The 18,318-nt window shown below is 38.7% G+C and overlaps 2 protein-coding genes across 4 annotated transcripts in view; one reads left to right on the forward strand and one right to left on the reverse strand.

Annotated features, from left to right (window-relative positions):
- Nucleotides 1-988: 988 nt before the first annotated feature.
- On the reverse strand, nucleotides 989-10,471 carry ARPC5 (actin related protein 2/3 complex subunit 5). 2 transcript variants are annotated; one of them, XR_012430584.1, is made up of 4 exons: nucleotides 9,276-10,471; nucleotides 7,668-7,738; nucleotides 5,057-5,233; nucleotides 989-2,374 (listed from the first exon to the last, which is right to left on the reverse strand). XR_012430584.1 is itself a non-coding variant. In XM_065537300.2 (4 exons), the coding sequence occupies exons 1-4, from the start codon at nucleotides 10,360-10,362 to the stop codon at nucleotides 2,312-2,314; spliced, it is 456 nt and encodes a 151-aa protein (XP_065393372.1). In that variant the 5' UTR covers nucleotides 10,363-10,471; the 3' UTR covers nucleotides 989-2,311. The 2 variants fall into 2 exon arrangements, 1 of the variants encoding a protein (XP_065393372.1); XM_065537300.2 differs by having other exon boundaries at nucleotides 7,668-7,739; nucleotides 10,219-10,471.
- A 321-nt stretch (nucleotides 10,472-10,792) lies between these two features.
- RGL1 (ral guanine nucleotide dissociation stimulator like 1) overlaps nucleotides 10,793-18,318 on the forward strand; it is a 290,242-nt gene continuing 282,716 nt past the window's right edge. For both annotated transcript variants that reach the window (XM_005540214.5, XM_005540216.5), the window contains exon 1: nucleotides 10,793-11,201. The gene's annotated coding sequence lies outside the window, so the exon portion shown is untranslated. The remainder of the gene's footprint in view (nucleotides 11,202-18,318) is intronic.

Here is an 18,318-nt window from a genome sequence, read left to right on the forward strand (position 1 = left end):
CGCTTTTCACCAAGGATAGTATTGTGTCATGGTTACTACACCCTGGGCTGACATTTAGTCAGGAGGCAACAGTTGAACCAGTTGTTCCCAGCTGGTATCCATTTTGACTCGGTCTCTACATTATACTACTTGTTAAATATTTTTATTATCTCCCCTCAGTAAAGCTGATAGACTGGCAGATTCTAAATACATCCATTCATGTGAACACAGAATATGAACTCCAGAATTTTTCCAAATGCTTGTTATGAAAGTGATGTTAAGAAGGATTTTATGAAAAAACATTTGGTATCGTTTGATTTTAAAGTTTGTAATTGGTTATGCTATACCTACTTGACTACCTCTAATACCTATTAGCTAAGGCACAGTGGCATGTGCGCCTGTAGTTCCAGCTATTCCGGAGGCTGAGGCAGGAGGATTGCCTGAAGCCAGGAGTTTGAGGCTTCAGTGCACTATGATCACACCTGTGAACAGCCACCGCACTCCAGCCTGGGCAGCATAGCAAGTCCCTATCTCTAAGTAACATTTAAAAATAATACCTATTGCTTAGCTTATCTTCACCCAGGAATTGCCTGGAAGTGTTTTAAAGTGGGAATCTAGTCAGGCACAGATCGAAACCAAACAGAAGTTGCTGTGAGTAGGTCAGTACAATAAATAGATTTGAGGTGTAAGAAAGAGAATTTTGGAGGCTGGGAATGAATGACTGCAGCTGCTAGGCTACTTTGCACTATCTAGTCCAGGTCTTTGGGCAGTGATACTACATACAGGTATTCAGCTGCCATCCAGAGGGCTATGGAATCACTCCAAAGGCTTCAGCAGTGCTCTGACATCCTTAATGACTCTCTTCTCTATCATCTTCTATCTATATAGTCATAAAAACCCTACCAAATTGTTCCTGTTAAGAGTATAGTACTTGGTGCTAGAAGCAGAAAACCTTTCCTCTTAATTAACCATACATTCGTAAGTGTTAAAGTCAAAGAAAAATAAATTATTCAACACTGACATTTTATTTTCTGAAGTTTTATCATTTTTACAAAACAAAACAAAATGAAACAAAAAGCAGGTATCAAAATCAGCAAAGAGTTTATAGAATTTCTGCACCAGTTTGCACATAAGTCAGTGATTATAAAACTGGTGTCCAATGTAAATACTAATCACAAGCTGACTTCCTCCTTGATCAGGTGGTTTGTTTTGGAACTACTGGATATTTATAACTTTTTATAAGCACCGGTCATTTTTTGAGAACTGATTTGGTTTGTCCAACAAAGTAAACCATTTTTTGCTGTGTGGCAGTTTCTTTTTTAAAAAAACACTGAGCTAAAACACAGAATGTGTATTTGTTTGGATCTGAACCAAATCTTCTGAGATCCCAATTACCCTGAAGAACACTGAAGACATTTATGGGGCATATTAAATAGTATCTTAAATACTAGTTGTATGCCTCATAATGTCTAAGGCAGCTATTATATTTCTAAAGAAAGTAGCATTTCATTCAGAGGCTGCCCAGAGTTTGAATTACACCATAGTTTTTCTTTCTTTCTGCAAATCATTCTTTCTGATTTACAGTTTTTTTCCAAACAGAACCATATTATTGGAACAAAAGTTTGATGTTCACGCCCAACAAGCTCTGATATTTTATGGATACATTTGTATAGGCAAGACTTCTTGCTCTGAACCCTGGGCGACCACAAATAAATTGAGAGGCCATCATTATTGGATGCTGAGAGAAAGTGGCACACTTAAACCCACAGTACAGATAATCAGGAGGCAAGCAAAAACAAAGCTAGAACTCGGCAGTGGTATTCACCCACCACTTATTCCAAAAACATATTTTGCTTAAATAAGGGAAATATGGTCCAGTTTTGCAATGTTAAGAGCTGCCAGTCTCTCATATTTTTTATAAATATCATTTCCCGACTAGCAGTGAGCTAGGAAACTGGCCTCAAATTCTAACCAAATCTCTCAGTATTAAGTAAAAATAACACAAAACAAAACAAAAAACCAGCCAATAGGGGTTAAAAATTGCACAATTAAACTTGAATGTAAATTATACTATATACAGACTGGTATAAACATCACTGAAATGGTTTTGAAAGGATGAAACATTTATATTTTAACACAATTTCTTCTATATTATCCCAATTTTCATTAAAGGAAAACTGATATGTAATTTTCTTCTTTACAGATATGAAAAAGCAAGAAGGCAAAGCTGAGAGAAACAGATGCTACCCACAGGGCAGCGGTGGCATTTGGTTGTTTTGGTCTTTGTACCAGCAATTCCCACTCCCGAGGCAGATTTCCACTTCCTGCCAGACTACACGGTTTTTCTTGCAGTCAAGACACGAACAATGGACCCTACTCCTCCAGCAGCAAGTGCCTAAAAACAAACCAAGATGTAAATGTTGACAGAATCGTAAAAGGTCAATTCTCATATTAAGTAAAACATTTTTCTTACAGAAGGAATGGGCATGGCTATAGACCCTGAATTTATCATTTAACAAATAATAAATTCTTGAACACCAATTACGCACCAGGTACTACTGTTCTTGGCACTGGGGTTACAGTAATAAACAAAACCTTGAAAGTCCCTGCCCTCATGAGCTTACAGTTTAGTGAGATACTAGTTTACATTCTAGTACATTAATTCTAAATAATGTTTTAAAAAATCTGCAGTGTAGTCTTCCTGCTCAAAACAGGTGGACATTCTGCATCTCTCATTCTCACTACAGTCAGGAGAAAATTCAAACTGGGATCAACCATCCCAACCTCCACTTCAATTAGTTAGCCTTTGTCAGATTTTTTTCTCCCAAAGAAAGAAGGTATTGTTTAATAGTTAAGAACTTAGAAACTTTAACTCTGACTCTAATTTGAAAAACAGAGAGTAATGATCAAGTATTAGGAATCTGAGCTCTAGTTTCTTTCTGTTCAAAAATATTTATGGAATACCTTTGTATACTGAGTACTGTGCTAGATGCTGGGGATACAAAAGTGAACAAATACAGCATTTTCTGGTCTAGCACGAGGAGACAGACATATAAACAGATAATTTTAATCTAATGTATGAAATGAGAGTTGTGCTTCAGGTGCTATTAAAGCACCAGGGAGTGGTTTATACCCAGATTAACAGTACAGAGGAATGTTTCAGCTAAGGCTTCCTGGAGGAAATGACACATTAAAAGAACGAGCAGGTGACAGGCTAACACCAGAAAATCATGAGCAAATATATGGAGGTGTGAAACGATATGGTGCATTCAGGAAAAAGGCTGGCATTGCTATAGCCTGAGGGGAAGAATGACATGGAAGATGAAACCAGACTTGCGAACTTTGACTTTATCCCGCAGGTGACTGACAAGGGCAATTCTGATTTTAAAGAGATCATTCTGTTAGCTGGGTAGAGAACAGATTTGAGGGAGGCAAAACTGGTAGCTGGGAAACCAGTCAGGAAGCTATGGCAACAGACTGGGAGAGATGCTGTGAACAGCTGCATTAGATACACTTGAACAGATAGATTTCAGAAATACTTAGAAGATTGGTAAAAACTGGTGACTGACATTTGGAAGAAATGAAGACTTCACACATGCCTCAGTTTCCTCAGCTACAAAAGAGGAATAATAGCAAACATTTCCCTCCGTTTTCATGAGGATTAAATGAGTTAATATTTATAAAGTCCTTGGAAGAGTATCTGGAATATAATAAGTGCTTAATCAATGTTCACTGCAATCTTGAGGCTATACTAGAACTAGGCTGCTTGGTTTTAAAGCTGGCTCTTCATCTGTAAATTGAGGATGATAAAGATATTTATGTATTTCATAGGGTTGTTGTAAAGATTAAACTAAAACATTAATAGTATGGTGCCTGGCAACAGAAAGTGTTCCATGAATAGGGTGCCATATAAATTACTATCCAAACTGGTACATTTTAGAGTAAAAGGGGGAACTATTTATAGTTATGATGGGACAACAAGCATAAATTGGGGCTATCCTGGGAAAACTGTGAGGAATGGTTACCCTATCCATAAATGTTAGTTCTTTTTGATAGTGTATGAGGGATAAAGTGACTTGACCAAGGCTAAACAACAAGTTTACTATGTACTTTTCTCTTATGTGTGTGTTTTCATTCGGATACACTTCAAACACTTAATATTTTTATGGCTGGTTCTATTTACATGTTATCCAGTTTTTTACCCAAAGCTCAAAATCCCTTGTACTCTTTTGACAGATGATGTACCAGCATCTACTTACATTGCAAAATATATGCATGAAAATAGAAAAAAATGATTTAAGAATTCTTGATCCTCCAAACCCCTAATTCTTTAAAAAAAAGTTGTAAAATATCTAACACAAAATTTGCCATTTTAACCATCTTTAAGCGTAAAATCCATTGGCATTAATTACATTTACAATGTATTGTAGCCATCACCACTATCTGTTTCCATAATTTTACCACTCCAAGCAGGAACTCTGTACCCATTAAGCACTAACTCCCTATTCCTTACTTTTCCTACTTCCTGGTAACCTCTAAGGACTTTGTCCCTTTGTCTTTGCCTATCTTAGATTATTTTATATAAGTAAAATTATAAAATATTAGTTCTTTTGTATTTGGCTTATTTCACTTGGTATGTTTTCAAGGTTTACTCATGTTATAGTATGTGTCAGAATGTCATTCCTTTTTATGGTTGAATCATATTCCATTGTATGTATGTACTACAATTTACCTGTTCATCTGTTGATGATCCTTGTGTTGTTTTCACCCTTTGGTCACTGTGAAAGAATTCTTGATTTATACTGCTTATTTTCTTTTACAAAGTTTTGATTTAATTTAGAGTTCAAGATTATGTTTAATTACTAATAATCGTTGCTGAATAAACACAAGTGTTGGAATTAGAATCTCTTAAGACCAAGGCTAGTAAACATAAATATGAACTATCATTTTCATGCATTTTATTTGTAATAAAAAAATGTACAACCAAGTCAAAATGGTTATTCAGGTGAGAGAGGTCGTCACTGTCATCCCCTATTGTAAAAGAACCAGTTATGTAGATTTATAATTCATAATTTACCTTTTCATGCCATTGCAGTAACACAGCACTGCTATTGTCAGAGGGGCTCTCAAATCCTTTATAAATATACTTCATTAGGAGATCCACACCATTCTTGTCCAGAGATTGAACTGCCTTTTCAATATCATTAGCTTTAAAAGAGATGAGCACCTTCAAGACAATGCTGCCTGCCCGGTCCTGGTGAGTAAATAAATAACAGAACATTTAGACGTATCTGTATGAGGATGGTTTAGAATTTCAGAAAGGCCACACTAAGAAGGTGACATTTGAGTAAGGACCTGAAGGACGTGAAAGAGGAAGGCCTGGGATAACTGAGGAAAGTGTTTCAGACAGAGGAAAGAACACACTATTAGTGTGTGTTCAGTGTGTTCTAGGAATAGGAAAAAAACCCAATGTGGTTGGAGTGGACTGGTGGGAGAAAAGCAGGTGAGCAAGTCAGAGGTTATGGGAGGACAGATCGTGTAAGGCCTCCAGGCATTGTAAGGAGTTTGGCTTTTACTGAGAGAAATAAGAAGACATTGGAAGGTTTTAAGAGCAGTGCCATAATCTGACTCACATTTTAACAGGATCGCTTTGGCATCTACGTTACAGAGAATAAGCAGTGGGGGTAGGGGATAAGGCAGAAGCAGGGAGAGCAATTAGGAGGTAATTGCAGTAATACAGGCCGGATGTGGTGAGCACAGTAGCAGTGGAAGTGGTTAAAAACTAGACAGACTATTGACATAATTGAAGGCAGAGCCAAGAGGATTTGCTAACAGATCAATGTGATAATTTAACAATTTATTAAAACAACATTTAAATTTTATGTCTTGATCTTAAAAACAAAATTCCAACAAAACAGCCGGGTGTGGTGGCTCACAGCTGTAATCCCAGCACATCGAGAGGCCGAGATGGGCAGATCACCTGACGTCAGGAGTTCAAGACCAGCCTGGCCAAAATGGTAAAATCCTGTTTCTGCTAAAAATACAGAAATTATCCGGGCATAGTGGCAGGTGCCTGTGATCCCAGCTACTCGGGAGGCTGAGGCATGAGGATCGCTTAAATCCGGGAGGCGGAGAGTGCAGTGAGCAGAGATTGCGCCATTGCACTCCAACCTGGGCAACAGAGTGAGACTCCGTCTCAAAAAAAAAAAAAAAAAAAAGAAACCCCACAAAACAAGGAAGCAATTTGCATTTCTACCTTGAATTATTCTTCAGAAGTAATTTTTTCTTAAAAACTTTCTTTTAAAATTTTTAAACAAAGCTGTCTTAAAAGAAAATTGTAATTTATATGAATTGACTGTAGATACGAAATATAGTGATGTTCATTAATAATGATCTTTTTTCTTTAGCAAAAGCCTGCTTCAAAAGCAGTTATTTTCTTACCCATTCAAGCAAGCAAAGGGAACACTTAACTGACCTTTTCAACAATTCGTTTCTTCTTCCATTCAACACAAAGGGCTACCTCCAGCATTCCTACTGGTCAGGATTTCACACAATGCTTCTACTACCTATTGTTATCTTTGGTTTAAAGACTATGCAATCACCAGATTTAGAAAACATATCTTTGCATCCAGGGTAAAAATGAAATTTCAACGACATTCTTTACAACTTGTAAAAACCAAAGCAATTTTTCCCCGATAAAAAATTATGTTACCTAGATAATTATTACACATTTACCTAAGTTATTACCTACTACTACTCAATTGAGATTCTTGAAGCTCCTAGGATGTACGAATAGTTATGGACAATGAGGTTGATGCTATGGGCATCATTTTAAATAAATACTTAAATAGGTTAAGAACTACTAAAAGACTGCAGAGAATGTAAGTTGCACAACCATTCTGAAGGGCAATTTGGCAATACTACATGTACCAAAAGCCTTAAAAAAGTGCGTTCTTTGATCCAGTAATTCACTGCTAGCAATTTATTCAAAGAGAACAATTAAAAATTTACCAAAAAATATTCATTTCAGTGGTTCACAATAGGAAAAGTCAGTCTAAATATATAACAAAAGATTAGTTATGTATACACTGCAGCTTATCCATATACAACTGTTAAAAATGCTATAGAAATAAACTTATTACGAAGGAAATCTCTTGTACATTGCATACAGCCGAAAAAGCAGGTTATAAAATTTCATTCTTAAAAAACAAAAGGGAACTCTAACAATATAGCAAGGCCCCAAAGTAGTAACTGTTATCTCTGGGTAGTGGGACTATAAATGACTATCTTTTTAACCTTCCCATATGTCTGAGCTTTCTATAATAAATATTTAGTATTTGTACAGTTTTAAAAAATCTTTAAAAAGCAATTACAATCTGTTTATTTTTGTAAAGGTTTAACTTATTTTTCAAACCTTTGTTCAAATTCAGCCTGAGTGGTCTCCTCTAAAAACACACACAAATGATTTCACTATTTGAATTCACTGCGTCTTACCATGCAGCATTATCATAACTACATTACAGGGCTATTTTTTCACGTGAAATTTTTACCTATCAAACTACATTATAAACTCTTCTATGTCAAAGTTAGCAAACGGTTAAAATATTGGTTTTTTTTTTGCAACTGCAGAGGATTTTACTAAGAATAAGGTATCAGCAGAGATCACTGTGTTGTAGTCTGCGACTCACCTTCACTGCCTGACTCTTGGTGTTGATAGGGGGGTTCTTCAGAGCTGCCTGTAGGGCAGCTGTCATGTTTCCTGTGATGGAAGTTAAGGGTGTAGCAGCAAAGCATGGCCCCCAGGAAAGTATTATAACCACTGGTTCTGAAGACTTGCTTTATATATAAAAAGAAAATTACTGGTCACCATGTTCAATACTGGAAATTCAATGTGTTGGTTTCCAGGATGTTAATCAAGGGCAAGATATCAAAAGCAAAACAGAACATTAGACTTTCTTTTTAATAAAGCAAAGACTGTTTCACCCTTGGTTCTAACTATCAAATGAACACCTTGATAGTCTTTCATTGCCCAGTGAGATACATATGCAAACATTACCTAGAGTGGTGTTAAAGAAATCCTAGGCCGGGCGCGGTGGCTCAAGCCTGTAATCCCAGCACTTTGGGAGGCCGAGACCGGCGGATCACGAGGTCAGGAGATCGAGACCATCCTGGCGAACACGGTGAAACCCCGTCTCTACTAAAAAATACAAAAAACTAGCCGGGCGAAGTGGCGGGCGCCTGTAATCCCAGCTACTCGGGAGGCTGAGGCAGGAGAATGGCTAAACCCGGGAGGCGGAGCTTGCAGTAAGCTGAGATCCGGCCACTGCACTCCAGCCTGGGTGACAGAGCGAGACTCCCGTCTCAAAAAAAAAAAAAAAAAAAAAAGAAATCCTAAAATATGTATCAGAATTATTAGTCCCCCAAATGAAATAACCTATTATCAACCAAAATATGTCTTTTCCTGTGATTCTAATTGAAAAAATAAAGACCAAACTTTTACTATATTCTATATTAACTGAAATGCTGGTAGAACATGCTGGCAGATTAGCAATCTCAATGATACACATTAGCAGTCTCTCAATATTGATGAAAAGAGGCATCACAGAAGATGTAATAATTCATATGTCCCTTAGGTGGCAGCTTAATTTTTTGCTTTAGATATTTTCTCTCATATTTCACAACGGTTATTCAAACTGTGTTAGACCATACCTATTAAATTCAGACTCTCTTTGAAAGCACTAGTGAGTTAGCAAGCATGAGAAACAGAAGGCCAATCAGACTGTCAGAATGTACCAGACATTCCCCTAAAAGGAAAACCACAGAGTTCACTTGTTCCTCCATCTCTAGTACCCCACCACTAGGGCTGTCTTTCCTGGCTGTATGTAAGGGTAAGACAAGACAGTATCTTTTTATTTTAAGATGTACTGATCAAAAAGCGGATCCACTGATATGGACACAGCAGTCACCATAAATTACCTAAAATACATTGGGGTTTCATAAAACACCATCTATCCATCACAAATGTTTTTAGGAAGCATGTTCACCATTTATCTTCCGAAGAAAAAGTTCTCACACACACAAAATCTCTGGTTGACAAGCTGTTATTTTCAAGGCTGCAAGGATTTCTAGAGAAGCATGCCTCATGTGATTAGCTCATTTTGTATGACCCCAAGCACTTATTTAAATAATGCAAAAGAGCAACAGCTAATTAATTGTGAAAGTTGTGGCAATCAAAGGACTAGCTATATATTGATAAATGTCTAATGCTGTATTTAGGTGCCTTTAAAAAAGGATACTGTTGCCATTAAATATTTTCACTCACATTTTCCTCATATAACAGGACATTGAGTCTTCCTTATGAATACACCCAATAATTAGAAATGCATAAAAAGCCAGTGTTTGAGATTTTCTAAAACTATAGCTTCGGTTTTTTGCAACATTTACATTTTTCTAAAAAAGATGTAATGCAAATACGGAGTCAAAGTTATGAATATTCAAATATGCAAAAACAGAAACCGGGAACTGACAGCCATATTTTAACTAAAATGGAATCAATTTTAGGAATACAAAAAATTGTATTCATTCCCCTCCCCCGGTTAACAAATTCTGTGCAATGTATATTTTGTCAAATCCCCCCCTCCCTTTTTTTTCTTTTTTTAAAGGCCAATGGGCTGAAAGCATAGGGGACCTCAATTTTCAAACCGTACCATCTACCTTCTGCCCCCGGTAAGGAATAAACTATCTTAATGCTAGCAATAACAAAAACACAACAAAAAACAAAATCACTAAGGAAAGACGCAGGTTCCCCACAATCAGAAATTTCTGGAGCTAATGTGACTCCGGGAAATAGAGTTGTAGGAAGAAAAACTTAGGCGCTCGGCACCAGCCTTCCCCACCAGCCCGGGCCGCCTTCCCCAACGCCGCGAAGGCGCGGCCGGCGGGACCGGTTCCCGAGGCAGGCAGGCACTCGGGTGCAACCTGAGGAATCTGGGGGCGTGGAAGGCGCGCGGGGGAGGGCAGGCTTCCAAGAGTGGGACCCTCGCGTCTCCTGGCTCCTGAGTAGGAAACGGGGGCTTCCTCCTGCCCTCTCAGAGCGGGAGACCCCAAAGAGACAGGTTTAGCCGCAGGTAGACAGGGCAGCTCCGCGCCGGGGCCCCGCGGAACCTTCAGGCTCCCGGGTCTCTGGACAAGGGCGGGCTGGGCTGGGCTAGGGTGGGGAGGGCGGCGAATGCAAGGATATTGCCGTAGGCAGGAGTCCACCTCGCCCTCATCGGGCCCGGCCTGGCCGTCGCCCCCATCTTCTTCGTCCACGAACTTGTTCTCGTCATATTCATCCACGTCCACCTTCCGGAACCGGGCTGACGACACTGTGTTCTTCGACATCCCAATCCCTACCAGCGGCAAAGGCCTCTTCTTGGAGCTGCCTCTACCTCAGCAAGCCGAGCCCAGCAGCCCACTGCCCGGCGCCTGATTCACTTCCCTCTTCCGCTCTGGGGCGTCGCCGGCTGCCGTGGCTGGGACGGTTCTGGGCCTGCGCGCCAACCCTGCTGCTTCCTCCTCAGGTTCACGCTCTCCTGGCGCCTCCCACGCCGCCCCCACTCTTTCACGGAGAGCGCGCGCGGGGGAGGGAGCGCGCAGGACACAGCGCGCAGGCGCGGGCTCTCCGTAGGCAAGGGGCGGGGCTGGGCGAAGGAGGAGGGGGCGAGAGGGAGGGCCGAAACCTGGATCGCGGGCGGAGGTAAGAAACGATTGGTCGTCCGAGTGCGTCACGTGATTCCCAGGGGGTTCCCATAGAAACGCTTTTCTGCGGTCCAGTCTAGGGGGTCTGAGGTTGTCGGTGATGGGCAGCAGCGGCAGGTGGCATTGACTTCTGCTGCAGCCGTCAACGACCTGTCATCCGGGTCCTGCGTAAGGTCCGACTGGCTGGGACTTGGATGTGGGTGGGATGGACTTGGCTGCCGGACCGAGTGCCCTGCAGTTGGCAGGAGTATGAGGCGGAGTGATGCACACCCGGGCGCCCAGCATCGTTCTAATTGCCGGAGACGTTACCTCGGACTGTGCGCTGCTAGGGGCTGCGTTCCTGAGCGGGAAGCCCGTTTCCTGGGGTTGGAACTACCCTACTTGGCCAGCGGGAGGTCCCCAAGGACGGAGTCGAAAGGTCAAATCTTATCTGTCAGTGCTGTGTGACAGCATCACGACGGGATCTGCAGAACCTGAACTCGGTATCAAATCTACTGGGAGGGAGGGGAATGTGTCCGGGCAGGCGCTGGGGTCGGTTGGCAAAACTGGGGTGAATTTGTAGAATTTGGGAAAGGGTCATTGACATCTTAAAATAGGTGGTTGTTTGGAGCAAGAATGCTGAAAAGGGGTGAGGGTAGGTTAGGCTCTCTAGTGCTGGGGGAAAACAAAATGGGTAAGGATTGGTGGAAACCAGACCTTTAAGATTTATATTATGATTTAAGATTTATATGATTCCATCTAGGCCAGATTTTAAAAAAAATATTTGACATCCCCATTTCCGGAATGTAGGAGATAAAGGCACTAAGACGAAGGAAATGGTAGTTGTGCTGTGTGTATTACACTGAAGAACAAATATTTGCAGGATAAAATTAATTTGGACATTTGGCTGGACATTGCTCAGGTATGGGTCTAGTTTAGTTGGACCTCGAACAGAAGACTGGCTGTTGTCCTGTTGTGTGCCACAATCTTTGGTTTCCAGTGCTGTGTTGAAAAGAGCACTGGGCTTATAATCAGAAAACTCAGGCTTAAGTCTTGACTCTTCCGCTCATAATGTTTGAACGAGACATGTCACTTGAAATTCTGTCTCAGATTCCTCATCACCGAAATGGAGCTAATAATGTGCACTTTACAAGATTGTTCTTAGGATTAAATATCACGAAAGTGTTTCCAAGCTCTAAAATTCTACATAAATGTAAAATGCATGTTACTTGTACCATTGGTTTTGGGACTAGTCTTATAAATTGCTTAATAATATATGGTGTTTTATCTTGTTCCTGGAAGAGATGGAAAGATTCTGAAGGGCAGAGACAGTTTTTCTTTTGTATCTTCCTTCCATCCGACAAAAAACTAAGCATGCAGAAGGGACTCGATGCGTGCTTGATGAATGAATGAAAAATGAAAGACTGTACAGTTTGAGAATCATACTGAGAATAACAGAAGAGGGAGAGAGATCTCAAAATTAAATATTTGTTGGCTATATACGTGTAAATACATACATCCAGTCTTCTTTAAGTTCAAAAAAATACATATATATGTGTGTGTATTTATCTATGCAGTATATTATATATAAATAGAGAGTGGGAGAGAGACCTCGAGAATGGAATACATCCCTTTTTCTTGGGAAGAAGCAATGTGGCGTTTTTCTGTTCCCAATTAAACCACTCTTCTATAAGTATATCATTTAGGTGATAGAAGTAACATTGCTTTAAATTAACATTCAAGTTATGAACACACACACTGGTAAAAATTATCTTAGGACTGTCTTAAGACAGCAAAGGAAAAAATTTTACCTGTTGGTAATATTTATTTTAAAAAACCATATACCGAAGTATAAAATCATTGCTATGGTGAATGGCATTATGTAACTTAGAATAGAGATTTTACAATTTTTTTTCAGTTTGTCTTTGCTAACTTTAGTAGATGTTAATCAGTACACTTTAGCTGTTAAAGGTGATTGTACTTTTTCTTCTTTTAAATCAGTATTTTTGTTTGAAGAGAAAATCGAACAATAGAGGCACTATTGAGAGCAAATGGAAACAAGGATAGATTCAAGAGCTAATACATCTCTTCTCTTACATTTCTATTCTTTTGTATTGCCTTATTTAGGAAATTTTTTATTTTCTTATTTGAGAACTATGAAAGAATCCCAGAGTAGAAATCAGCTTAAGGGAATAGTGAGAGGAATTTAAATAATCGATTGCTCAAGGGTATAATTATTTTGATTGCTCAGAATTTTGCTCTATATGTTTAATGTGTTAAATATAATTAATTGCCAGCCAAATAATGCTTATGGCATTTAACATGTGAAAAATGTCTTTTCTAATGCAGTAAATTTTATTGTCTCACAATGATCCAAGTGCCTAGTACATACTAGGTACTCAACGTGTTTCTAGCCAATGATTTAAGGATCTGACAACTTAATTTTGGACTAACATTCAGAGATTGAGTATTTTTTAATGGGCACATAAATTACTTCTCCACCTTATTAGCTAGTTATATCTTTATAAAGCTTTAGGGAAATTTTTGTGTGTATGTGGAGAAATCTGTCCTTAATTATCTTTTAATTAGAAAGCTCATTATTTCACTTCCTTGCAAATTCTAAATTTTTAATGTTTATCATGATACTTCATTCATCTTAGGTAATATTATTTTCCTTTTAATTTTTCAAATGAGTGCTTACCCTGATATAAAAGGTTTATAAGGTTTTAAGACATTTTACTTGTTGTGCAAATAACCTAGTTTGATTCAATACCGAAGCAGGACTGAATCTGAATTTTCTCAAGGTTAATGCTGTATATGTAGTTCCTTATTTTCTGTGATGATGCAAACAGCCAAGGATCTTTTCAGTTAGAAGGGACTTTAATAAGGCTATAATAGGTCTTTCTTTTCAGACATTTTAAACCAAGGATTCTAACATATTCTTCTCTTCCCCAAACTTGCCACTAAATACTTAAACAACAAATAAAGACATTGAATCCTGGCTGGGTGCGGTGGCTCTTGCCTGTAATCCCAGAACTTTGGGAAGCCAAGGCGGGCAGATCACTTGAGGTGAGAAGTTCAAGACCAGCCTGGCCAACATGGGGAAACCCTGTCTCTACTAAAAATACAAAAAATTAGCCGGGGGTGGTGGTGCGCACCTGTAGTCCCAGTTACTTGGGAGGGTGAGGTGGGAGAGTTGCTCGAATCCGGGAGGCGGAGGTGGCAGTGAGCTGAGATCATGCCATTGCACTCCAGCCTGGGTGACAGAGTGAGACACTTCATCTCAAAAAAAAAAAAAGATATTGAATCCTGCAACGTGACATTATTTATTTTTATTATTTGAAATAGAAGTGCAAAATCAATGCTAATCAAATATGTAAAATGTATTATAAATATAAATAAGCGAATTTCAGTTCTGGTAAGGATGCTTTAATACCAGGGTTCTCTGGCAACATAATATATATAAATATACATAATAAATAAAAATATAAAAATATTTTTAGCATGTTGTGCATAGATTATCTTATGATTTAATGCTCCTATGAATATCTGCATCAACTGGTTATGTGTTAAATTTTAAAACACGAACCTTCAAAATTTCATTTTTTCTTTGTTTCGAGTTTTTTCTTTATATAATTTTATGATTACACATTAAAGTGGAGTAGATAGGGTGAACTCTCTACTCAAACTTGTCAACTAAAAACCTGTAAGCTAAAGAAAAAAAAAATCTCTAAATACATTGAATTTATTTGGGAATTAGAAAGGAGGATTATAACCTGAGATGCATAGCTGTGGCAACCTACATATGCATCAAAGAAGGGAGGATAAAGGGAAACTTTTTAAAATTTTATTTATTTATTTACTTATTTATTTGAGACGGAGTCTCGCTCTGTCGCCAGGCTGGTGTACAGTGGCACAATCTCGGCTCACTGCAACCTCTGACTCCCTGGTTCAAGTGATTCTCCTGCCTCAGCCTCCAAAGTAGCTGGGATTACAGGCGCACGCCACCATGCCCAGCTAGTTTTTATATTTTTAGTAGGACGAGGTTTCTGCCTGTTGGCCAGGATGGTCTTGATCTCCTGACCTTGTGATCTGCCCGCCTTGGGCTCCCAAAGTACTGGGATTACAGGGGTGAGCCACCGCGCCTGGCCAAAGGGAAACTTTTATTTGGCAAAAGGAGAAGTTCACATAAGATGGTTGGAAACAGATACTGGTTTTGGATACTCAAAGTCAGACTTGGCGACATTTTAGAGGAGGAGATGCTATTACTGGGCAGGTGTTGTTTTGAGAGCATTTTATCTGAATTGCTGCAGTCCTACAGAATTTCTTATTTTAGAAAGTCCTTGAGACAAGACTTCCAAAAATGTCTTTTATCTCGTCCATGCAATCATGAACCCTACTCCTTTGTGCTCTCCTGGCTCTAGTTTGTGTTTGACAAAAAGTGATTTCATCCTGGTATCTGCAACTTTCATAAACCTTTATTCATATATTAGTACTTCAAAGATTAAAAAAAATTGTAAATCTGTACTCTTGCCTCAGGAAGAAGATTTAGTGCCAAAGAATAAGTCTTATTTTTAAAGTATTGTGAATGAGACTTTTTCATTTGATTTTTTTAACGGCTTATGATATAAAATGAAAGCTATGGACTTTAAAACATATTTATCCTGTATTCTTTCTTAGCATGGGGGTATTTTATTAATGCTAACAGTTGTTTTAAGGTTGCATCTCTTATCACACTGTATAATATTTGAGGTAATGATAATTTACATCTTCTTTTCCAATATTTCTGTCACTTATTTTATCTTATTATATATGCTAGAATGTTGAAAAGAGTGTTGAAAAATTGAGTGCTGGGCTCTTCTGCTTTGTTCCTGTCTCAATGGAAATGTCTTTGGTATTTCACCAGTTGACATATTTACTTTTGCTTTATGACTTTTAGAAATGACTGCTAAAATTATCAAATGCCTTTTATGGGGATCTAATCATAAAAATCGTATAGTTTCTATCTTTGAATTTATGAGTGTAGTGAATACATATATTTTTCTACACTGAAAAATTCCCATGTTTCTACAATAAACTCTATTTGGTTGTGAAATATTACCATTTTAATTACTTGCTGGATTTGATTAGTTTATATTTTGTTTGTGTGGTTTCAGAATTTTTTTAAAAAAGTTCAGACAGGATCGCACTCTGTTGCCTAGGCTGGAGGGCAGCCGTGTGATCTTGGCTCACTGCAGCGTCGACCTCCCAGGCTCAAGCCATCCTCCCACCTCAGCCTACCGAGTAGCTGAGACCACAGGAGCACACCACTACCCCTAGCTAATTTTTGTATTTTTTTGTAGAGATGGGGTTTTGCCATGTTGTCCAGGCTGGTCTTGAACTCCTGAGCACAAGTAATCTGCCAGCCTCGGCCTCTCACAGTGCTAGGATTATAGATGTGAGGCACTGCGTGCTGCCTTTAAAAATTTTGTTCTGTAGATGCAGTGTCTCCCTATGTTGCCCAGGCTGGTCTTCAACTCCTGGCCTCAAGCAATTCTCTAGCCTTGGTCTCCCAAGTGATGAGATTACAGGCATGAGCCACCCCACCATGCCTGTTCATAATTTCTGTTTTTAAGTAAGATGGATCCATAATTTTATTTATTTGTGCTATCTTTATCCAGTTTTGATATTAGTGTTAGCCTAACTTTGTAGACGAATTTAGATTTCCACCTTTTTTTCCCTACACTCTGCAATAGTTTAAATGATGAGAAATTATCATGCTATTTGGTCTTTGAAAGTTATAGTGTGTGCTGCAAAACTACCTGGGCTTGCTGATATTTTTAGAGGTAGATCTTCGATCATTCTTATCTTCTATGATTATTGATTTGTTTGATTTTTCTTTCTATTATTAAATAAATTTTAGAATTTATGTGTTTCTAGAAAATAATGCATCTCATCTAGATTGCCAATTTATTGGCAAGAAGTTGCACAAAATATTTTCTTATAATTGTTTTAGTATATGCCATGACCATGGACTTTTTTCTTTTCTCATTACCACTATTAACTCTTTAAGCAAAACATTGAAATCAACTTTTTGTTCCCCAACCTGATTGTCACAAATTCTAGTAACATATCTTTACTTCTTTTTTTTTTTTTTTTTTGAGACAGAGTCTCCCCCTGTCCCAGGCTGGAGTGCAGTGGTGCGATCTCGGCTCACTGCAAGCTCTGCCTCCCTGGTTCACGCCATTCTTCTGCCTCAGCCTCCCCAGTAGCTGGGACTACAGGCACCTGCCACCACACCTGGCTGATTTTTAAAATATTTTTAGTAGAAACGGGGTTTCACCGTGTTAGCCAGGATGGTCTGGATCGCCTGACCTCGTGACCCGCCTGCCTCGGCCTCCCAAAGTGCTGGGATTACAAGCGAGAGCCACCGTGCCTGACCTATCTTTACTTCTTAAAGAAAATAGGAAGTCAACTATTAAGACTCATAGTTTTGATAATATTTGAAAGATCCTGCAATCCTTATAATTTCCTACTCTTTATCCTTATCCTGTTCATATTTTATTAATAATAGTAACCACTTAATAAGTTTATTGTGTGTCAGACACTTGGTAAATAAACCCTTTACTTGCATTATTTAATCCCCAGAGTAGCTCTATGGCCTAGAAATTAGTGTTCCCATTTTATGAATGAGTAAACTAAAACTCAGAGAGGTTATGTAATTTGGCCAATGATATTCAATCAGCAGGTGGCAGAATGATGTGGCAAATTATAAATAATTTGGAATTACTTTTTTCTAAAAATAAGTATATAGCCAAGTATCAAAGGTCTAAACAAACCCATATAAGAGCTTGAAATGAACTGTAAATTGTGAACCTAAAAAAACCGTGTTATTTTAATGATTTTTAAAAGGATATTCGTTTTTTAGATATTACTGTGAGCTTTCCTTACCTTATCTCTGTATTTTGAGACTAGACATAGAGCCCGATTTCTTTTTCTTTTTCTTTTTCTTTTTCTTTTTTTTTTTTTTTGGAGACGGAGTTTCTCTCTTGTTGCCCAGGCTGGAGTGCAATGGCATGATCTCCTGCTCACCGCAACCTCCGCCTGCTGGGTTCAAGCAATTCTCCTGCCTCAGTCTCCTGAGCAGCTGGGATTACAGGCCACCACACCCAGCTAATTTTGTGTTTTTAGTAGAGATGGGGTTTCTCCTAAAGGTTAGGGTGGTCTCAAATTCCCAACCTCAGGTGATCCGCCCTCCTCGGCCTCCCAAAGTGCTGAGATTACAGGTGTGAGCCACTGTGCCCGGCGACATAGAGCCTGATTTCTAATATTTAGTCTAACAGAAAAGATGTCACTTTTTTTGTATTTAGAGAGATCAGTAGGTGTCAACTAGTAATTCAATTTTTTAAAAACATTATGATAAAATAGATAAAACAAAGTCATTATCTTAACCATTTTGAAGTGTATAATTAAGTAGTACTAAGCACATTGTTGTACAGCTATTACCAACATCCATCTCCAGACCTCTTTTCATCTTACAAAACTAATTCTGTACCCATTAAACAATAACTCCCTGTTCCCTGCTCCCCAGCCCCCGGCAACCACCATTTTCTACTTACCACATGTAAGTGGAATCATGTG

Source organism: Macaca fascicularis, chromosome 1 (assembly GCF_037993035.2).
Source record: "Macaca fascicularis isolate 582-1 chromosome 1, T2T-MFA8v1.1".
Classification (NCBI taxonomy): Eukaryota; Metazoa; Chordata; class Mammalia; order Primates; family Cercopithecidae; genus Macaca; species Macaca fascicularis.